This window comes from Mesoplodon mirus, assembly GCF_964341445.2.
Source record: "Mesoplodon mirus genome assembly, chromosome: 11".
NCBI classification, from domain to species: Eukaryota; Metazoa; Chordata; class Mammalia; order Artiodactyla; family Ziphiidae; genus Mesoplodon; species Mesoplodon mirus.
Window position 1 is genome coordinate 54,414,511 of NC_138987.1, and position 22,841 is coordinate 54,437,351.

Consider the following 22,841-nt stretch of genomic DNA (forward strand, 5'->3'; position numbering starts at 1 on the left):
CTCAGGGACCACCACTCCCTGAAAAACAGCCCCGACCACACCCAGCTGTTTACCGCACAGGCCATGGAAAGAAAAGCAGCACGGCCCCCACCCTTCCCTGCCTCCCCACCTCCCTGGGCAGCGGGCCTGCCCCTGCCACCCACATGCCACACACATGCAGACGCTCGGTCCACTGCGGAAACACACCCCAGGGGCCTGGCGATGGCCGGACAACAAAGTCGAGAGGCATGGAATCTGGAAAAGACCTGGTGTGGAGCGCTCTCTATTGAACACACAGAGGGAGCGTTCTGCTCTCCCACCCACTCCAGGGCTTCTCTGTCCCCCATTCCTTGGCCTTGGGCCCCGGCTCATTCCATTCCGAGGTCCTCCTTGGCCACCAGTCATCAAGGGGACGGCTGCCTCCATGCCGCCCACTCCAGGGCCTCAAGTTCAGTCCGCGGAGAGCCCCTGCCCGGCGCGGCCAGCCCATGGGCCTCCTGGCCCGGCTCACCCTGGCTCTCCTGGCAGCCAGTGCCTGCTCCAGCCCAGCCCCTCCTCACGGCTCCAGCTCCCGGGAGAGGCGGGACAGTTCCCGCTGGTTGTCGATGACCTTCAGCTGCTGGACGTAAGCCCAGGTGCTGGCTGGACTCCGGGTGCTCAGGGACTGCTCCGAGCCTAAGTGGGGGGAGGTGGGGAGGGGTGGTCGGGAGGGGGGGAACCGCGCACTTTGTAGAGCCCACTCCTCCTCCTCCAAGGAGCAAATCAGCCTCCCTGCCCTCCACCACCGAGCCTGCCACTTCCCACGGCCAATCTAGAAGACACCCCGCCCCGTTGCTGGGGCAGAATAGCATGGTGGTCAAGAGCACAGACTGGAGAAAACAGGGCCCCCAAATTGCATACAGTTTAATACCCCTTTTACTGAGCTCAAAAACAACTAAAACTAAAAAAAAAAAAAAAAAAAGACAACTAAAACTGAAGAATATTTTGTTGTCATATATATATGAGGTATTTAAAAGATGTATATGTATGTGCGTGTGTATATATATTTTATCATACATACATATAAAAAACCTATTTTAAAAAACAAGAAAATGAGTAACTCAAAATTCAGGAGAGTGGCTTCTCTGGGCAGGAGGGGCAGGAGGACAGGAGAGAGGGACACCACTAGAGAGATGGAAGTTATTGTCAACGCGCTCATATTTGGCTTGGGTCCAGAGGTGCCCATCATATTATCAGAATATACATACATAAATTAAAATAATGAGGACAGTGTGGTATGAACTGTGGATTGCAATTAATCCCATTTCATGCAACTGAAGGCCAGTTAAAAGAATGCAGATCTGGAGTAAGAGTACCTGGGTCCCAGCTCTATCTAACTCTGTGGCTTCCACAGGTTTCTTCAAGGCTCCAGCCTGTTCGCACATCTTCAAGTTAGGATAACATTCTACCTACCTCACAGAGGTGTTGTGAAGCATTATCAGCATCATGTATGCACTGTAAATGCCTGTAAATGCCAGCCATGGCCAACTTGTCAACACCCACCCCTGCCCGCACTTACATGTGGAAATCCTGGCCCCCTGGCTGTCCTCGTGCAGGTGGGAGACTCGGCTTCTAAGTGGTGACAGAGGCACTGGCGGGTGAGAGGGGGGAGTCAGCGAGACAGGACCGAGCCAGTGCCTTGAAGGGGACATCGGTCAGGGGCACCTACCCGGGGAACCCGCCCTCTCACCGTTGCTGTGGCTTCTGCAGTGGTGCAGCATCCTCGCAGCTCTGGCCATCATTCTCTGTGGGCCAAGCAAGGACATGAGACCCGGTGTGAGGAACGGGACCCTGGTGTGGCCTGGGGGTCAGCTGAAGTGCTCGTAGGAACTAGGGGCTATAGGAGACGGGGTCCTGTCTGCTGTGCCCCAGCTCACCCAGAGACCCAGCGGGGACCAGGCGTTGGGAAGAACAGAGGTCAGGGAGGGCTTAGACGGGAGGGGGCTCTGGTTGAAGAGTAAGATAGTTGAGGCTGTCACCCCAGCACTCCCCAGTGGAGACCAGACCCTCATGAGGGCATGCAATGGAGTAATGGCTATTTTAAAGGAAGAATTCATATTTATATTGTTGAGACCAACTTTAGACCATCTCCCACCCCATCCCCGACCCCTTGCAAGACCATCGTCATAGCCTGCAACCCATTCCAGTGTCAGGCACCCACTCTCCTCGGACTCACCATCTTCTCAAAGTTGATGAGGTTCTCTACCAGCGTGTGATTTCCCTCGTGGATGAAGGTCATGTCTGCGAAGAGATGGGTTTTGTTCATAGGTCCCCAAACTCCTTCCCCTTCCAGCAGCCAAGGAAAGGTGAGGGGTCAATAACAGGGAGGCTCGGGCCTATCGGTCCTGCACATGGCCCTCTTCCTCCCCAACTAACCTCCTGGAGCGATTTCCTTGTATATCTTAGGCCTTGTATCGTAGGCCATCTAATGTCTGCATGTCTTAACTCTGCTTCTACCCTGTGAACTCCTAGTTCATCTTTGGGTCCCCCAGGGCATCAGCGCACTGGAATCACTCAGAGGGTCCGATGGACACCGACCCTCTGATGGACACAGGGGCAGGAATGGATGGGATGGAGACAGGGAGGTGGATACTGGTCCTCTTACCTTTGAGAAGAAGGGGCATGAAGGGGATGAGGGGAGGGGAGAGCTTGGTGAGGGCCAGACGGTACACACGGTGGTTCCATGAGGGGTCCTGAGAGGGAAGAAGCCACAGTGAGAGAGGGAAGGTCCCATACACCATAACCCACCACGTGCCACAGCGCAACCAAATGCCCAGCGTCCCAGGGAGAGGCTGTGCACCCATCCCCTTGGAGCTCAGCTTCCTCTCGGCCCCAGATCTCACCAAGGCAGGCTCTACGGAGGCGGGAGGGGGCCTGGAGCTGTGACTGCCAGTCTGCATGATGTGGCTTCCTGGCCTCTGATTAAACCCCAAGGACACGTCATGGCCATTATCACAGGGGCCCTGAGGTTTCATGGAAAACTCTCTCTTTTCTGTCCTTGTTTCTCCCTCTCTCTCTCTAGTGCGTAAATTCCTTTGAACCTCTTGAGCCCCAGGAGAAGTTTTTCCTCAAGCGTCTTAGAGCCTTGCTGATGAAAGCACCCTGCACTAGCTCTCCCCTGAATACTGTCAAACCTTTCAAACCGGCCCCCCTAACAGCTCCTGGCAGTGGAGGGCTCAGCTCCTGAATTCTTGCCTCATCTTTTGGCCTGGGCTGGCACATGGGCTCCTTGAGTCTCCTGAGGGGCCACTGACAGGCCCCAGAACACAGTGGGAGCTGCAGTCAGGACCTGCTTCCTGAGTCCTGAGGCAGGTCAGCTGGAAACCGGCATCCCCCAGCGGTCCCCTGGCACCTCAGACCCCAGGGCCAGACGCTGCCTTCATGCAGGACCTAATAGCCATAGCAAATGCCATTCCCCCACCACACATACTGAGGGATACAGCACACTCTGCAGAGCCCCCAGTCATGCTAAACACCTGTTCCTCAGCCAGCACCCCAAACTCACAGGCCAAAGGGAACCAGGCCCTGACCCAGGGTTGGAAACCAGAGAAGTAGACAAGGACAGGCAGAGAGGCTGCAAGGGAGCGGGGCCCAGCACTCACCAGCAGCCTCTCCAGGGCCGAGTAGAGCTTCCGGACTTTGTGGGGCAGCCTCTGTGAAGGAGAGACAGGCGGGGCTGTCACTGCTCTGGGGTGGGAGCACCATCCCCAAAAAGGACCCCCAGAATGGGCAGGGGCCTGACTCAGGACCGGGGTGGGAAGGCCCTGGCCTGCCCCGGCAGATGGCACTCACCTCCCAGGTCTGGGCCAGGCGGCTGATGGCCGAATTGCTGAGGCCAAACATGATGGCAAAGAAGGAATTGAGATTCTTTTGCTCCTTGAGGCTGTGAACAGAAGACCCAGAGACCCTCAGCCACCGTGCAAAGCCCCGCACCCATACGACAGCCGGCCTGGGGTCCAGCGCCGGGCCAGGCCAGCGTCGCCCCTGCGGGCACTGGGGCCGGATGGGGTGGGGAGGCAGAGGCTCCAGGGGACCCAGGGAAGCACGGGGCTGGCAGATTTGGCAACACCCTTACCATGGATCGGGCATTTAAGTAAAGGCAGCCTCAGGACTCCGCCACCCAGCCCACCCAGCCCACAGGCGCTCACTGGGCAGCCAGCTTGATGAACTTCCTGAGCAGCTGGGCCCGCAGGCTGGGCACAGGGCAGAGACACAGCTCTGTGGCCACCCAGTACTGCAGCTCATTGAAGCGGCGCATGAAGCGCTCCAGGTTGGCAGTGGTGACGTCCCGCAGGGGCTGGGGGCCCAGCACGTAGTGGATCAGCTCCACCTGGGCGGGGACAGCAGGAGAGGTCAGTGCATGGCAGGTGGGGAGCCCACATCGCCGGCCCCCTCCCCTCCGCGCTGCCGCTGCACCTGGTGGATGCTGTTGAAGAGGCTCCAGTCGTGGTCCGTCAGCTGGCCTGCCAGGTCCTTGGCGCTCACCAGGTCCAGCCCCTCTGCAGAGCCCACGGTGGGCCCCAGCTGCTCGGGGTGTGGGGTCTGCAGGTGGGAGAGTGCTCAGGGGGGCTGCCTGGGGAATCTAGGGGAAAGGTGCAGGGTGGGAGGAGCCTCTGTGCCCAGGGTGGGAGGAATGTCGGGGAGAGCAGGGGCTGGAGGGGCATCTGATGGAGGGGCTTCCCAAGGAGGTATGTCCCAGACGGCTCCCCAGTGCTGGGACCCCTCCTTGTAGGGTGCCTGTTCTCTGGGGAACCCCTGATGAAGCAGGTCTCCCTCTTCCCCCTTGAGAGCTCCCAACCAGTTCTCCCCTCCCCCAACCTGGGGACTTTCCCCATTGGCTGAGGCCAACTCCTTCCTCTTCCTCCTTAAGGCCCAGCAGCAGCCAGAGCCAGCCCTCCCTGTCTTCTCCGTGTGACCCTCTCCTAGCACCCACTCCTACCACCCCCAAAACTCAGCTCCTCCCCAGGCCCTGGCGCCCTGCCTGTCCCTACCAGCTTGTGCACTTCCAGAGGGTTGACAACAAAGAGCCGCTCGTTGAGCCCCAGGGATGTGGCCACACCTCGGGCATCTGGCTGCAGGCCAACAGTGTCTGCAAAGAGAGCAGAGGCTGTGCTGGGTGGGGACAGAGAGGGAGGCCAGCGAGCAACCGGAGGCAGGGTGGAGGCCCCATTTAGGAGGCTGGAAGGTCTCTTCTCCCAGTAGCAGGGTTGGAGTCCTGGGAAGTTGTTCTAAATACACAGGTGCGCATGCCCACGCATCCGCACACACAGGGCAGCACGGCCCAAGGACGATGAAAGGGGAGTCTTAGTGAGACAGGCTGACACTGGGCAACGCTGGAGTCTCAAGGAGCCTCAGCTTCCTCCTTTGTCAAATGGAGACACTAAGATTTGCCCTGACTACTCACAAGTCAAATGAAATCATTGATATAAATATAAATAGTGGCTATAAATATATGATACATACATAGGCCCTTTGAAAATTGGGAAAGGCCCTGCAGAAATCTTTGTGCGGATTTTTATCAGCTCTTGTGGACTGAGACTGTGTTTTTAGTCATGTTTGAGTCCCCAGTCCCTAGACCATCAGCCTCCAAAGTAAGGTACACAAGACCATCCGCGTGTCCAGGAAAAAACATTAGCTCTTTCACTTTATTGATTTTTCTCACCAGTTTTGCACTTCTATTTTGTGTGTTGTGTTATGATCATGTAACATTAGGGTAGGAATATATGTATGTGACTTACAAGGAAATATACACATATTATGGAGTTTGTAATAAAATACTGATTACTGACATGGGTGTCAATCAAAAGGATCAGTGCTCTGAACAGAGCACAGGCACGTAGGGTCTCAATAAACACTGGCTTAGGACAACTGCAACTTGCCAGGTAGCCACCAGAGGGCAGTGCTTCCCAGAGCTGCACATAGGCACAGGTGACCTCATCCTCTCTCCCTACTTTCTGAAGGAAGGATGCTTTGCCAGTCTCCCTGCCATCATTATTCTCTGGATACCCAGCTGCCTACCCTGCGCTCCAGCTGTCAGACCTGGGCTGTGTCCTTCATGGACAACAGTGGTTTCTAATGTCCCAAGTTCTCCAAAGGCAGGTCTTAATAATCCTAATGTTGCCGTATTCCGAGCACCAACTTTATGCTGGGTCCCATGATAACAGCTTTAAACACAGTAGCTTATTTAATAGCCACAGCAGTGATAGGTACAGTTACAGTGTTACAGTGCTCATTCGACAGACGAGGAAACCGAAGTTCACAGAGGTTAAATGACTTGCCCAGGATCACATAGCAAATAAGCAGTGGGTCTGGGATTCCAGCTCAGATCTGGGAGTCCACAGTCTAGGCTCTTAACCATCAAGCTGCTCTACCTTACCTGCCATGGTACCTCTACCTCCTAACACACTGCTGGCCCACAGCTGACCCTCAAAGATGACTACAGACTGAATGGGCAACTACCCGAATTCAAAGGCTGTCGACGCTCTCACTGTGTGAACTTGGGAAAATCACTAAACCCCTTTGAGCTTAAGTTTCCTTGTCTGAAAATAGGATCAAAATACCTATCTCATAAGATTGCTATTAGAGTTAAATAAGTATGTAAACATGATAATGATGTAGCAGTAGCTATGTAATAACAGATAATAATGTAGTGCTGACTATGGGTCAGACAGCATTCTAAACACTTTTATAGATTATCTCATTTATCCTCACAATTCCTCTATGAAGCAGGCACTCTTTTAATCCCCATTTTACAGATGATGAAACAGAGCACAGAGAGATTAAGCATCCTGCCCAGGGACAGAGAGAAGGGAGCCAAAGGGCAGAAGTCAAACGCAGGCAGCAGGCTCCAGAGTTCATGCTCTTCAGCACCACATGCAAAGCACTTTGAAGAGATGTACTAAACCTCCCAATAAATGCTAACCATCATTGACATGATAAAGATAAAAAAGATGATGATAATCTTAATTCGGGGGATGGGCACGGCTCTGAGGGGGTCCCCTCCCTTGGGGCCACCCTACCCAGAGACACAACTCACCGCCCGCAGAGTTCACCTTCACCAGCACCTGCCCCTTAGTCCAGCCGTCCTCCTGGGCCAACGCCGCCATCACCTCTCTCACTGAGGCCGTCACAGGCAGCTGCAGGGTCAGCACTGAGTGGTCCGGCCGGCAGATGTCATAGGGGACTGGAGAGGAAGACTGGCTGAGCTGTGGGGGGTGCTGCTTGGTCTCCCCACCCCAGGAGGGAGAGGGCAGCGACTGCAGCGGAGGGAGGGTCCCGAGGAGGCGGGCAAGGGTGCTATGGAGTAGCCTGGGTGGGTGGGAGGCCCTGAGCCAAGGAGAGGGGGAGCCTGGAACAGAGACCCCAAGGAGCATGGCATGCCATCCTCGGCCAGGCGCCCCAAGGTCAAGGGTGAAGACAGTAGGGTTCGAGCTATGCACTGGCTGGCTCCGACAGACCACCAACCTTTGTCCCCAACTCGGATGGCACAGTTGCTGCTGGGGAGAGGTTCATCCTGGCTGGGGAGCCAAACAGGCATGTTCTGGGCCTGAGAGGGAGAGAAAGTAAGGCCGGGAGGACACAGGAGAGCATGCAGGGACGGGGAGGGGCCTCTGTCACCAGCAGCACGGCACCCACGGGGCACGCACACCACCCTCGGGCTCTGCTTGGCCCATGAATCTGGGCCAGGTAAGGCGCTGGGGACTGAGGCTCCTGGAGGAGACAGAGCAGTCTGTGCCCCTCTACGCGTGTGTTACCCCCTCTACGTGTGTGTTACCCCCTCTACGTGTGTGTCACCCCCTCTACGTGTGTGTTACCCCCTCTACGTGTGTGTTACCCCTCTACGTGTGTGTTACCCCCTCTACGTGTGTGTTAACCCCTCTACGTGTGTGTTACCCCCTCTACCAGATGGGTCGAGAATTGCTCTAATACGAACACACCTCAGCTGCTGATCTCGGTGTTTTCCTCTTTCAGCTACCATTTGCTATTTGCTACATGCCAGGCTAAGTACAGGCATATTTTAAGTATCTAAATAGTCACAAAAGCCCCTTGACAAAATATTATTATCCCCATTTTATGGATGAGATCAGTGAGGCTCAGAGAGGTTAAGTAACATACCCAAAGCAACACAGCTGCTAAGTGGCCCAGCTGGAATCCTAACCTGTCGCCTGCGCCCCCCAACACACACCCCGCTCTTGTCCACCAGCACTCAACTGTGTCAGCTGCCCCGTCACCCCACAACCCCTCCTCCATGGCCCCGCCACAGTGGGCTGCTGGGGAGCCCCCGCTGGCCAGAGGCCTCCCTCACACAGCTCCTCTGCACACCGACCACTCTTTCCAACTCTTGTACTGACTCTCTACCTGCTCTGAAGGTGGCAGATCAGGTTCGGACCTTGGTTCATGGCTCTTCCCTGGATTTCCAGATCTCTGCGCTCCCCTCCGAGCTCCTCCCAGCCTCACGCACCCTCCCCACCCCCGCAGATGGAAGACTCTTAAAACCATACCACTGACTTTTCTTCCAAGCCCTGGTCTCAAATGCCTCCTGGATCCTCCCGTATCTGTGCTCCATCACCCCAAACTCAACACACCCCTCGGATCCCTCATCCCACCTGCCAGGCTACTCTTCGGACATTCCTCTGGGCTCACGGCTCCTGCTGCCCAGCCCCCGCTTCCCCACGGCATGTCATCTAGTCCTGGGGCCTCCGTGTGCCCCCCTCCCCAGCCCAGGCCAACCCCAGGGTCCACCAGCCCGTGTGTTGCCTCACTCTTTATCTACTAAAACGGCCCAACTATTCTCTGCCAGCCTCACCTCTCGGGTGCCTCCCTCTCTCCCACTCCCATCTGCCTGACCAGAGCCAGATCAAGCTTCCTATCACGGCTTCCAGGCCATCACTGTCTACTGGATAAACCGCAGGCTCCTCAGCTGACCTATTCAATACTCAAATCTGATCTTGTCAATCCTTGGCTCAGACACCTTCAATGGCTCACACTCCTCTGGGGACAAAGGTCAGGCCCCTTACTGTGGCCCACGGGGCTGGGGGGGTGGCCCCACCTGCTCTGGCCCCTGCCCGCCTCCCCCCTCTCCTCCAGGCTCCATTAGGAGGTGGGCTCCCTTCCCCCTCACACCCACCTGCAGCCTCTTCTCCCTCCACCCTCACTCCCTGCTGCTCTCAGCCCCAGCGGTTGCTTCTCCCTGACCCTGACCCGGAGTCAGCCCTCCCCTTCCTGTCTCCAGAGACCCCTGTCTTTGCCCTTATACAGCATGAGATTGCCCTGCAGCCCCGTCCCTCCCTTCACTGCAAGCCCCTTGAGGCCAGGGTGGCTCCCCCAGCCCCCTACGGCATCCTCGGCACCTAACGCAGTGCCCGCCGGCCGTTCCGAGTGGCAACCACAGGCTGGGAGACAGAGGTCAAGGCCCTTCACGCGGGCATTCTAGTGGGACATGACAGACACCAACAGACAATAAGCAAGTAGACAAACAAAGAAAACAATTCCACTGGGATAATGCTTTGAGGAAAACCATAGAGGACACCTTGGAGGGGAGCCGGTGGGAGAGGGGCCAGCAGGTAAGGGCAGGAGACTGAGGAGGGGCTGAGCTTCACCTTTAGCCGAAAAGGAGCCTGCGAGGAGGAGGGGGGAGCAGGATGAGGTGGGAGAAGCAGCTGGGCGCTGCAGGCCCAGGTGAAGCATCTGGGTGTTATTCCCAATGCATGAGCCCCCAGCCAGCCCCAACTTACCTGCCCAGCCCCTTCCGCCCCATCCCTCAAATCTCGCGCCCGTCACAGCTCTTCCTCCTGCTTCCCCGCCCCTGCCCACTGCTGGGAATGGCACTGGGATCTCAGCCTGCCTTCCTCTGGGCTCCCTGCACTGGTCCCCAGGAACCCCTGGGCTTCCGAGGCTACCCCCAGGCACCACCCCTAACCTCCCAGGTGGGAACTGCTAATTGGCTCTAACTGTGAGCATGAATCACCTCCCAGACGGAATAGAAGCCCCCTGGCTTGGGGGGGGCGGGGGGAGCAGTGACCTTAGACCTCTGTGTCTCCCTGCAGAGCCTGGCCCCAGCGCCACATGCAGCCCGAGCTCCATGAACACCTATCCCAGACCCAAGGATGTGCCTGGGGCCGACAGGGGACGGGGGGGCTGGCCACGCAGAGCCCCTTGGGTAGGGGCCGAAGGAGGGGCCCGGTGGTCCCTGGAGGAGTGGGGACAGCTGGGGCCCCGCAGAAGCGAGAGGACCTCACTCGGGGCAGACACCTTCATCTGCGGAGATGCGTTCCCACAGCCATTTTCCAACCTGTGGAGCAAGAGAGAAGGGAGGTGAGACTGGCGGGCAGGGCCCACTGCAGGTGGGATGACATGGGGTCAAGAGCAGAGAGGATGACACGGGCTCTGGATTCTACCCGCCCTCACCAGAGGCTCAGAGGTTTGCAGATTTGGTGAGGATCAAAGATTTGGTGAGACAGGCAAGACTTGAAATCCAGCCCCTGGATCCTGTGATTTTCCCAGGCCAGCAAGGGAGGGAAAGAGAGCTCAAGGGAGAAAGGGACGCGGTGTCAGGGCAGGCAGCCTGCACAGGAGCTCTCCCTGGACCTCAGCTGCCCCCACAGGATGCCTGGGAGGGCGGGAAGGTCTCGGAGGGCGAGGTAAACGCCAGGAAGTTGACCGGGCCGGCTGGCAGGAGCTGGCACCAAGGGTGCTTGGCAATAATTAGGAGGCAGTGAGCACAGCAGGTGTGCTGGGGCTAGAAGGATGGCACGTGAATGACTGTGGCTGCGTGAGCATGGAGGAGCGCGTGATGGGAGGGTGAGCAGCAAGGGGACCGGTAAGAGCACTAATTGAAATGAGCAAGACTAGACAAGTGAGCACAGCACGCCCTGCACGGCACTCTTCAGGTGCAGTGGGGGGGAGGTATTCTCCCAGTTTTACAGACAAGAGCTGAAGCCCTAGGAGGGTGGGGTGGTGAGGGTAATGGGCTCAGGGCGGCATAGCTACAGTGGTGCAGCCTGGCTTTAAGCCACGTGTTCGACCCCAGAGGCGGTGCTCTCCATCCCCGCTGCGCCGCCCGTCCCGCAGGTGACGAGTTAACTTGAGCCAAAGCATCACCTGTGGTGTCGCCGCCTCTCTGGCCACTGTTCCCGCAGCAGGTTGCTAAGCCGGGCATCCCTGCTCACCAGGTCTGACAGTTTCTGGGAGGAGCCAAGGTTCACTGTGACTCCATGTCCACCCCGGGCAGCCCGGTCCAGCCCTGCCTCACTCCCAGGTACCTGGATGAAGCTGGTGGCCACGGGGTCGGTGTGGAGCATGGGGCTGTACAGGGCCACCCACTGGCTGACCAGCCGCAGGATCTGTTGTCTCTTGTTGCAGATGTAGGTGCTGCACTCCTGCTCGCTGCCTCCCGCGGGCTCCGCGTGGAAAGTGGGCACCAGTCAAGGGAACCACAACATCCAACCAGACCACCCACCACACCTTGGGCAAGGGAGGGGCAGGATGCCCAGAGCCCACGCACAAGCTGGGCCTGGCATGATGCTGGCACTTTGGAGGGCTCGGCACAGCCATGATACGAGGGGTTCCTTCTCCCCACTCCACACACCATCCTAATCCCCTGGGGCTGGAAGGATATTGGTGCAGGAGGGCAGCGCAAAGCTGGGCAGTGGGCATGAAGACACTGTGGGTCAGGAGGAAGTCGCTGAGGAATGTCTCTGTAGGGCAGGGACAGGGGACAGGTGGGGGCTTCAGTGGTCAAGTCTACTGAGCACAAGTACATGCACAGCTGGAGCATCCCTTTCCCCAATCCCACCACGGGCAAGGGACCAGCGATGCCCCATCCCTGTCACTGCACTTCCCACCCAAACCAAGAACACAGGAACGCAAACTTCCCGTCAACTGACCAAACGGACCAAACTAGCACCCAATGAGGTCAGACGGCAGGGTGCCTGGCCCTCTCCCATGCTGTGCTGACCACCCAATGAGTCAGAGAGCAGTCAGGGTGTCTCCTGCCCCTACCTGTTGGGTCATGAGCACTGGAATCAGGCCGCATGGCCTCCAACAGAAGTTCTAGGATCTTCTCCGGGGTGCCAGACATCACTATATACCTAGCAGAAGCAGCCAGTCCAGAGCACTTAAGCCACGACTCCCCTTCCCACAGCCAGGGCAGACATCAATAATCAATCATATCACTCCTCCCTATTTGCCAGCCCTCTCTCACCTTGGGGTGGAGGGGGGACCAACTCAGGGGATGCCTCTTAGTCCCTGGAAGCGTTTCCACCCCCAGGTGGCCAGAGGGCAGGGGTATGACACAGGGAAGGGAGTAAAGCCTGGGAAATGGAAGGAGAGAAGGTGGGCAAGAGAGATGGTATGGAAAGGGAGCATGGTGGGTATGTTACCGGTTCCTGCCTGGGGTTGGGGGACGAGAAGGGCCAGTGCCCTGAGAGGTTCTCTCCAGCACCAACACCACTTTGCCATGTTCTTCCAGCCTCATGGTCTTTGCTTCCACATCCTGGAGAACAAGCCAACACCCAGTGCTCAACATACACAATGACTCCTTTCCCCACCCTAGAGCTTCTCCCTCTCCCTCCCCCATTCCAAACGCTGAACCCCACAAGGCTCCCACAGGGACCCTCAGCCCTTCTCCCACTCCATTCAGTGCCCATGACCTTGGTTTTTACCCCCACTCCCACTCCTGCCCATCACCCACCCTGAGCCCCTCCTCCACCCCATCCCTCCCAGGGCTCCCTCCATAGATCCCACGCTCCATTATGCTGCATCCCCTTGCACCCTAGACCCCCACCCCTCTGTAACCCAACCCCCCTGGTCTCCCACCCGAGCCAGGGTCCCCAGGGCTTGCTGACCCTCCTCAGCATGCTCTGCACCTCCTCACACACGCAGGGCTGGGCTGCCACCTGCAGCCATTGCCCCGAGCTTCTCCATCCTCGACCTCTCCTTGATCCTTAAAGGCTCTCTCCGGTCCTTACCCTTTGCCCCACACCACTTCTCCAGAGACGTGTCCCTGCCACGTCCCCTGCCCTCCCCACCCCCAGCAATGGCACCTTGATGATATGGTTGAAGTCCTGCTTGTCCACGCGAAGAAAATGACAGTTGTCTTCTCGCAGGATGATGGTGGCTGCCCGGGGTGCGTCGTTCACCAGAGCCAGCTGTCCAAAGTCGTCTCCCTCATGCAGTGTGGTCACCAGGCCCTGCAGTCAGGCCTGAGTCACAGCCCAGCCCAGCCACCCAGCCCTCGCCGGGACAGACCCATGGTGGACAGAGCCACCAAAGCAGGAGGAGACCTGGGAGGTCGGCAGCCTTGGGTCTATTAAAGGCACTGCCCATGAGGTCAAGGACCAGAGAGCAGTTACACCCCAGGGGGCTGGGCAGGGAGGGAAGACTCACCTTGCCGTGGGTCACCACATTGACAGATCCCTTCCAGATGATGTACCATGAGGTGCCCTTGTCCCCCTGGCTGAACACTGAGAGAAGCACAGATCAGACATGCCCCCAGGGACCCTCCACTTCTCCCCTGTGGCCTCCGCCCATGTCCAGGTCCCTGGTGCCCAGCTTCCCATCCCATCTGACTTACACACAGTCCCTGCCTTGCTGTGTGGTTCAAAGAGCAGAACTGCCGCTAATTCCCGCTTCACCTGTGGGCGGGGAGAGGAGGGTCAATGAGGTGAGTTCAGGGGAAGAGGGACCATGTGAGGAGGTTAGGTCCAAAGCCACAAGTGCTCAGGGGACAGAGATGTAGTTAGGTCGGGTGACCTGGGATTCAGCAGGAGACAAAGCAAGGGGAAGAAATGGGCAAAGAGAGGCAGAAGGACTTTCAGGTAAGGATGCCGGGGGCAAGCAATTAGACGGAAGTTTCCCAGCCACAGGCAGAAGGGGAGGGGAATGTCTTCTGGCCCAGCAGCGGTCACAGGGAAGGGAGGTTTGGGGGTGGGGAGGGCAGGCCTGGGTCGGGGGACTGACTGAGTTGGAGAGGTGGGCCACGGCCTTGACGTGCAGCAGCTCCTCGAAGATGAGGTCCAGCTCCTCGTCTGTGCGCTGACTGGGGCTGCGGGCACAGGAAGGCGGGGAAGAAGTGATGAGCTGTGGGCCCAAGGCCAAGAGCAGGAAGCCACCACGTCCACCAAGCTTGGGCCTGGGCCAGCCGGTGCCCCAGCAGTTTATCAATAATGGGCCAGCCTTTACCAGGAGCACACTGTGTGCCGGACACTGGGCCACGCGCTTTACACGCATTACTCCATTCCACCTTCACGACAACCCCATGACGTGGGTGTTGTTATCCTTTGACAGAAGAGGAAGCCGGCATGGAGAGGCCCAAGGTCACCGAGCTAGTAGCCAGTGGAACTGGAATTTGAACGCAGACCTGCCGGCGGAGTCCAAAGCCCTCCGTCTCTCTGCATCGCAGAGTGGGCAGGGTCTTTGGAGGCCACGTGTCCCACAGCCTCAGTTACAGAGGAAGGACCATGTTCAAAGGGGGAAGGAGGGCTCGAGATCACACAGCAAGTCCATGGCAGAATGCAGACCAGAGCTCAGGCCTCTGGTCCAGCCAGGGTCCCTTCCCTCCGCAAAAAGTAAGGGACCACCCCCTCAGAGGGGAAATAGAAACTACTGAGTCCGAGAGCAGGGCCGCGAGATGCAAGGCGCCTGACTTACGGCTTTCGAAGTGCCACCGTGAGCAGGGCGTCAGGTCCCCGCTGGGAGAGCAGGGCCAGAGCCTCAACGAACTCCTCCTCCAGCTCGTGGATGCCTGGAGGCTCTGGCTCCAGCCCGGGGAAACGGTAGAACTGGGTATCTCGATCCTGGAAGGCCCAGTCGTGTTTCACTGGGGGGCAGAGGCCCAGGCGTGGGGGAGGAGAGGAAATTGAGGCCACGTGGGTATGAGGCCCCTGCTGCAAGGCCCACCGGACACCTGCTCCCCAGGACTTCCCAGCCCCGGGCACCCACCCAGGGCTAGGGCTTACCATGACAGAGGGCACCTTCATCCAGCAGCACCTGGCAGATTCCCACGACTTGGCTCCGGGAATGGACCCCCAGCCCCAGGGCCAAGATCCCATCCACCAGTTCCCGGCCAGAGCAGCATTGCCTGGGAGGTGAAGGGGCCAGGGAAGAGGAAGGAGACTCAAATGGCAGGACGGGAGAGGCGAGAGGGAGGAACACTCCGTCTGAAAGGCACCTTCCTAGTCCAGAAGCAGGGCTGGGCCCAGGTGCCTGGACAGAGTGAAAGGGAAAGAAAACAGAGGGTGGGGAGGGTTTGGAGGGGGTGGGCGAGGAGGTAGCCAAGGCCACTATTCACCGGTAGAGTCGGAGGTGGTGCTTTCGGTCTCGGATGAGGTTGGGGCAGGTGGCCAGGAGATGCCGATGCAGCTGCCTCCCAGCCCTCAGCACCCGCTCCGTGGAGGCCTAGGGGCGGGGAGAGGCACAGCTGGCTCAGGCCCTGAAGCCCTGGCTGTGCCGCCGCCTCCCAGCTCCACCCCTCGTGGCTTGTACCTGCTCGAGGCTCACGCTGAAATCCAGGGACTCCTCGCTGTTGGCGAGTGGCGTCTGAGGGCAGTGGGAGGGTTGGAGTGTTAGTGCCGGGCCTTTAAACCCAGCTCTCAGATGCCCACCCCCGTCACTCCCAGCCCCTGCCCAGTCCCCGACTCCAGGCGTCCACTTAGCTACTCTTTCAACAAACACTCACTGAGCACCCCCCATATGCCAGGCGTCCGCCTCGTGCCCGCCCTGCTGTCCTATCACCAGACCCTTGTCTTGCTTCCTGACTCCAGCGGTGCATCCCCATAGATGAGATTCCAGTTCTGCTTACTCAGGGCCCAGGTGTGCCCAGGCTCCCAGGTAAACTGCACCGTGTAGGGACGGGGCACAGTGGAGCTGGGGGGAGCATGAGGACATGAGATAAGAAGGCCAGGGAGAGGCCAGGAAGTGAGCAGCTCGGGAGGCCTGGAGTCCCAGGGCCGGCTCCCAAGCCAGGGTCAGTCCCCAGTCACGGGGCCATGGGCGAAACTCCTGCCCTCTGTGGGCCTCGGTGCAGACTGGTAGTTAAAAATACAAACCCTGGAACCGACTCCTGGACTCAAATCCCTGCTCCTCTGTTTACTAGCAGTGTGACCCTGAATACATGATTTAACCTCTCCCTGCCTATAAATCTATAAAACATTCATAACAACAATTCAGGCTTTAGGAAGGATTATGTGAGTTAATAGAGATCACATGTTTAAAGCGCTGCCTGGCATATACATGTAGTTGTATATACATGTTAGTTATTATTACTGATCTGTGAAGCAGAGGGCGGGCTGCCTGCTGGAAAGCCCCTTTCCTCTCCAACATGCTGTCATGCTAGTCCATAAATAACCCTGTAAGAGTGAGTCAGTCTTGGTAGCACACAGGACAGCTCTGGAAGACGGGGTTTACGTACAAATCATTGGTGAACGAGGTTTCCCTGCCCTTGGCATCAACTGGGCATCCGGGACTCCTGGGCCTGTGTGCCCTGGGATGTCAGCCATGAAAGCCTCTCATGCCCCTCTTTTCCTGCCACCCGAGAACTGGAATTTGTGGACATCCCTGGACAGGATGCCCTACCCTCTATGAGCCGTCCCAAAGGCAGGCACTTGAAGTTTACAAAGTATGTCTACCTCCGTGATTTCATCTGATCTCATATAGAATAGGATCAGATGGGAAGTAGGCAGAGCAGGTATTGTCTGTCCTCCCTGACTTAGGAAGAAACAAAAGTCTAGAGGTGAAGTGCCCTTGTAACTCAGACACACAGCCATACAGCCACGGACAAACTCAAGTTCCTACCAGAAGTGCTCACATTCTTGGTCCCACTCCACTCACCACACCTGCCTGTTTCCTCCCATCCCACTTCTCTCTGCTGCTTTCCCATCCGCAAACAGGGCCTGAAGAGGACCTGGCTGGGGAGCTAGGGTACGACCAGGCCTGGGGCCACAGTCCCCTCCCCTGGTCCCAGCGTCCTCCCACTGTGTGCCAGGCAGAGGCCTGAGGTCTGGAGCGCGTAGGTGCCTGGCCCAATGCCGGGCAGAAGTCGCTAGGTGTCCCATAGGTATCCCTGACCCGGTCATGGGGCCCATCCTGGTGCCAGACATAGCCCTGGAGACTTAGTGACAGGAAATGAGGAGGAGGAAGGGCAGGAGTTCTACCCAGCCAGCCCCCTGAGTTGGAACAAACAGTACCGAGTGCTAATGACTTGTTGTTGTGACTGTCAGAGTGCCCAGGTGGCCCCAGTCCCTGCCCCAAGTCCCTTCGGTGCCCATGACCCAGGCTCCCGCACACACTCCCTTCCTGGTATTATTGTGACCCCGGAGGGCACATCAGGAGGGGAGGTGCCTGGTCATGTGGCCAGGCTGGTCAAGACTCAGATCTCAGATCCTCAGGCCTTGCTTAAAGCACTTCCTGTCCTGCCCCAGGGTATGTGCACGAGGCTCCGAAGCTGGGGGCTCCGGCCCATCAGAGCTGAGGAAGGGACCTGAAGGCATCCTTCTTATTTTCGGAGGAAAGCAGGAGCCCAGAGAGAGGAAGCAACTTGCCCAGAGTCACACAACTGCTTAGAAATTTAAGATCGTACTGAATAACTCTACCAACGCTGACCCTGAAGTAGGTGTTTGTCTCCTATCTCACAGCTAAAGAAAAGGAGGCTCAGAGGTTACATAACCTGCCCTGTGAGCTGGTAAACAGGAGTACCAGGATTCACACTGTGCCTCTCTGATTCCAAAGCCCATGTTCTTAGCCACCAAGCCCTACCATATCCCATGGTGCCTCCGCGGCCCTGTGCTTCCCCCACCGTGTGCCATGAAAGCAGAGATGAAAGAGGTGAATGCTGCCCTCAGGAATGTTCCATGGGCAAGGAAGTTTGGAAAATACTGGGTTAGACAAAGTTCCATAGGTTTGTCATCACAGTCCCTCTGGACCCCTGCCATGTTCCCAGGCACCAGGACCTCCTAGGATCGGGGCGGGGGCGGGTGCCATTCCGGAGCAGCAGGCAGGTGTGTGGGCTCCGGAGCCAGGCACCTGGGTTCAAATCTTGGTTCCCCATTACCAGCTGGCTGTGTGACCTTGGGCTGCTTATAAACCTCTCTGTGCTTCAGCTTCCTCATCTGTAACATGGGGTTGATGATAATAGTACCTATCCCACGGGTAATTCTGAGGATCAGACGAGTTAATAACATGAAGCATTCAAAGCCGTGCCTGCTCTGTAGTAACTACTTAGTCAGTGTTAAGCAACTTGATGTAACATTATTATTTCATGCTGGGCACCTGTCATCTGGACACAGTGCAAGAAATGTTGTACTTCCGCTGACCCTGTCCCTGATCTGATAACCCTGAGTGTCAGCTTAGAGGGTTCTCAGCTGGGAAGCAGTGGCTGGTATGGCAGGGGTGAAGGCCCTCACCCACCGCCTCCTCTCATGTCTGGACAGGAAGGACTCAGGGTGGAAGAGGAGGTCCCAGCTAGCTTCCCTGGCACCAGCACCATGGCCTGCCCCACCCCCGTCACTGAGGGTCAGAGTCACACTGGAGGGGCAGGCACAGAGCCAGACAGCCGTGTTGGGACCCGTCAGACCAGTTCCCTTAGGCCACAGCTAGGGTCTCAGGCCAGGGCTGTGTATGATGGGACTGGGAAAGGATGCATGAGTGGGGGTGATGTTTTGGGGTGTCAGTGTTACCATCTGCAGCAATAGAAAGTACACTACGAGCTTGAACTCTGCAGCCAGATCGCCTATGGCCAAAACCCAGCTTTGTCCCTTAGCAGCTGTGTAACCCTAGACCTGTCACCTAGCCTCTCTGTGCTTCTGCTTTTGCATCTATAAAATGAGATGATGGCATTAGTAGCTATCTCACAGGGCTGTTGTGAGATTATCTGATATGACAAAGTAAAGCTCATAATAGCGCCTGGGATATAAATACTACACAATGATTAGCTACTACCATGATTTGGACAGGTTGGATGAAAGCATGTTTTCTGAGTTAGAGAATAGAGCCACGTCCCCCAAATAAGTCACTCAAAGAGAAGCATCCCAGGCTTCTCTGAGCTGGCAGGACCCACCAGAGGTCATCCTGATCTTGCCCCTGCCTCTAGACAGATTGGTCCCTCTGTAGGCTCCCGGACATCAGCCAAGATCTCATCTCCCCGTCATGCTTTCCAAAGGAGATGTTCTTCCATCCTATTCCAGCATCAGCTTTGCCGTGGTTGGTAAGTCCTTTCTGTATCTAACCTCAGGCCCTCCTGCTGTAACCTGCTTTCATTTTCTCTTGTCCTGGTCTAGTAGGAACAGAAAGTGCTCTCTGCAGACCTCAGGAGGTTGATGGGTTTCCCCCTTGATTTTCTAAGAGGGGGGTATGGCCTGAATAACTCCCAGCACTGCCCTCCTGGGACTCTGGACCCTACCTCCTTTCAACATCCACCCTTCACCCTGTGTGTGCATGCTCCCTGCTGGGTACTTGTTCCCTCAAGTGAGCCCCTCCTCAGCCAAAGGCATCATCCAGAGAAGAGAAGTATAGCTCACAGATACCCAGAGTCTCTTAAACACAGACGCCGTATGCTAACACATATATATGGAATCTAAGAAAAAAAAAAAAGAAAAGGTCATGAAGAACCTAGGGGTAAGATGGGAATAAAGACACAGACCTACTAGAGCATGGACTTGAGGATATGGGGAGGGGGAAGGGTAAGCTGGGACGAAGTGAGAGAGTGGCATGGACATATATACACTACCAAACGTAAAATAGATAGCTAGTGGGAAGCAGCCGCATAGCACAGGGAGATCAGCTCGGTGCTGTGTGACCACCTAGAGGGGTGGGATAGGGAGGGTGGGAGGGAGGGAGATGCAAGAGGGAAGAGATATGGGAACATATGTATATGTATAACTGATTCACTTTGTTATAAAGCAGAAACTAACACGCCATTGTAAAGCAATGATACTCCAATAAAGATGTTAAAAAAAAAAAACACAAAAAAAACCCACAGATGCAACGGGCTGAAACCACCTCTCCACCTCCCCACTCCCCAGAGATGGTCCTCAGGAGAGGATGTGCCCTGCCTCTAGCCCTGAAAATCTAAGTTCCCTCTAATCACCAACACCCACACATACCTGGCAGGGGAGGGGCTTTGTTTCTGTGCCTCTGACCCCATTTTTTACTCTACTAACCCTCACCCTCACTCTTCCGGCCTCCCCATGCATACCAGCCCTTCACTTCTGGGGACTGGGGGAGCCAGGAGACAGCATGGCGGCCTCCTCCACCCCCTCCCAGACTTTGGGTCCCAGGGGGATCCTCCAGTGACCTCATTGTCCTGGCACCTGACCTTCCCCCCACTCCCCACCTTGCCTCTACAAGCTGGGAAGGGGACAGGAAATGCACAAGTAATTATAGCCGGAGAGGGAAGGAGGGAGGGAGGGTTCCAGCCCACTGGCTCCAAGCAGTAGCTACTGCCAGTGACCTGGGGGGTGAGGGTGGCAGACAGCGAAGCCCAGAGGGAACCCAGCTCCCCTGCCCCCTCCAGAGCGTCATCTGGAACAGAACCCAGGCCCATGAGGCCCCTTGTCAGGAAGACCCAGGGAGGGAGGGGTTGGGGGAGAGCTGGGGACTGACACCTAGATTCTCCTCCCGATTCCCATTGCAAGGAGGACCCCATCACCTTGGTGGGCTTCAGTTTTCTCAACCCAGCTTCATATTTTGGTAAATATAAATGGTGGTTGGGTGAGGTAGGAGGAAGGAGGCAGAAAGTGGTGGTCTTTCTACTCAAAGGGATTTGCTGATAAGAGAGGAGCTCTCCCAAGTCCTGCTTTCTCTCCACCCCTTTGCCCAAGCACTCTCCCCGCACTCACCTCCACCCGGGCTGGGCACAAGTAATAGACACACCGAATCTCAGGTGAAGAACCTATTAAGTCTGGGTGGCTGGGGAGAGCTTCTCTGCTGATTTGGATCCTGCAACCTCTATCCTGCCCCCCCAGCCCCCCCCCCACATCCTTCCCCCACACCCTTTCTCTCTCCTTCATTCTTGCAGCTCCAGAGAGATTCTTCACCGGCAAAGGGAGCTCCGCTCATCTCACCTCCAAACTTCTCAGAATTCTCCCCTGAGCCCCTCAAAGCCAGATGCCAAGCAATGTTCACATGACCACCTCACCCCAAGATCCAAAAGCAGACTCGATGCAGTTCAGCCCTCACTAAAGGAGAATGTTGTCACGGTGATGTTTAAAAAACAGTAACCAAGCTTACCTCACCCCCCCCCCACTTGACCTGGCCTCCAGCATTTCATACATGCCTCCCACCACCACCTGGAGAGCACGCAAGCACCTAACTCAAGGCACACAGAGGTGACAACTAAATGACAAATCCCTTTACCCCTCCCCTCATGCCTGAATGGGGGGACTTGGGCGCCACATGCACACACACTGCAGCCAAGCTGCCTGACCCACTGTCCACCCCAGCTGTCGCCCTCATGCCCCCAGAGCAAGCTGGGCCACCAGCAGCATGCCCATTCTTTCAGTCAGGGCCCCCTCCAGCCCTGGTGCCCGGCCCGGGCAGGGGATGGGCACTCACCCAGCGAAGCCCCTGGATGCAGCTGGGGCGCTGGTGCTCAAGCAGCAGCTGGTAGGAGCAGCTTCGGGACCGATGCATCCTCCTCAGCACCATGTTGAGCAGCGTCCCCTCCGGCACCACGTCCGGGAGCCCTCCCACCGGCGGTGCTCCCAGAACTGAGCTGTCCTCCACAGCCAGGCCCACCTGCCAGCGGCTTTCACCTGGCCAGCCCACCTGTGACGGGAAGAGGAAGGCAGACAGCCATGAGGCCGGGCCTGGGGCAGCTGGACCAAGGCACAACTGCCCCAGGCAGAACCACTTCCTTAGAGTCCTCTGGACTGGTCAGGCGGAGGTGCTGCAGCCCTGCCAGTAGCCGGGGGAGGGACAGGAAGACCTTCACTGGGGCCTGCCGGTCTGGCGCACTTAGGGGTCTCCAGCTGGCGCACCAGAGATCAGGTCCTTCTTCCCGGTCTTCTGGGGAATTCTGTCCCACTCCACCGCCCATGGTCCTGCAGGGATCTCCACCAACTCCCGGTATGAGACTGTGGACTCTGGATCCCCCAGAAATGCAGCTTCAGCTCAAACCATTCGTTTCTCCACCTCCCTCACCCCTGACCAAGCCTCTCTCTCCCACCCCAACTCCCCGACCGTGTCAGCTTCCTCTCCGGCTCCTCCTCCCCCTAACCCCACCTTACCCACCTTCATATTCCTCCTCAAGCTCGCACAGCCGTGCAGCCTCTAGCAAAAGGCGGGGGCTGACGGGAGCCCCCCCGCCCCCCCCCCCGCCGACAGCGAGCCCCTGCTGTAAGTCCCAGGCGAAGTGAGCAGGCCAATTCCTGGCTGGACCCGCTGCCAGGGCAGCCCGAGCCAGGCTGGGTTGAGAGGCTCCTCTTGGGTGGGGGGAAAGCTGGGGACTTGAGGGGGGGTGTTCCCCCACCCCCAGCGACAAGGAGCCCCGAGCCTCTCCTCCGTCCCAGACGAAAGAGCCAGCTGGCACCGGGCGCTGAAGCGAGGCTGCAGCTGGCACTGGTCCGGGAGGGAGCTGTCACACCCCCTGCGCGGCCCGCCCTCTTCCCTTCCCGGGAAGGACCGGGAGGGCGGGGAGGACGCGCCAGGCCTTACAGTAGGGAAGGGGGCGGGGGCGGGGGCGGGGGCGGGGGCGGGCGGGCACGGGTGGAGGGCGGAGTCCCGAGCCCAGGGTGAGCCGAGCCGGCGGGATCCCGGGCTTCGAGAAACCCCAGCGGGCGGGAGCGGCCTTGGGTTGCGAGCCCGGGCCGCGGCGGCGGGGGTGTCGGGCT

General features: G+C 57.6%; 1 protein-coding gene across 3 annotated transcripts; it reads right to left on the minus strand.

Annotated features, from left to right (window-relative positions):
- Window positions 1–232: 232 nt before the first annotated feature.
- RAPGEF3 (Rap guanine nucleotide exchange factor 3) lies at window positions 233–22,508 on the minus strand. Of its 3 annotated transcripts, none has more exons than XM_082635610.1 (28): window positions 22,243–22,508; window positions 21,565–21,777; window positions 15,502–15,555; window positions 15,308–15,414; window positions 14,976–15,097; window positions 14,668–14,836; window positions 13,978–14,062; window positions 13,592–13,652; window positions 13,405–13,481; window positions 13,062–13,208; window positions 12,399–12,511; window positions 12,019–12,107; window positions 11,636–11,714; window positions 11,280–11,430; window positions 11,119–11,201; window positions 10,270–10,309; window positions 7,483–7,564; window positions 7,055–7,201; window positions 5,010–5,107; window positions 4,435–4,560; window positions 4,167–4,348; window positions 3,811–3,901; window positions 3,621–3,671; window positions 2,624–2,711; window positions 2,195–2,259; window positions 1,709–1,763; window positions 1,538–1,609; window positions 233–654 (listed from the first exon to the last, which is right to left on the minus strand). In XM_082635610.1, exons 1-28 carry the CDS (start codon window positions 22,246–22,248, stop codon window positions 536–538), a joined length of 2,772 nt encoding a protein of 923 aa, XP_082491736.1. In that variant the 5' UTR covers window positions 22,249–22,508; the 3' UTR covers window positions 233–535. The 3 variants fall into 3 exon arrangements, with proteins under 3 accessions (XP_082491736.1, XP_082491735.1, XP_082491737.1); XM_082635609.1 differs by having other exon boundaries at window positions 10,252–10,309; XM_082635611.1 differs by lacking the exon at window positions 22,243–22,508 and adding an exon at window positions 21,990–22,029 and having other exon boundaries at window positions 10,252–10,309.
- Window positions 22,509–22,841: the final 333 nt, after the last annotated feature.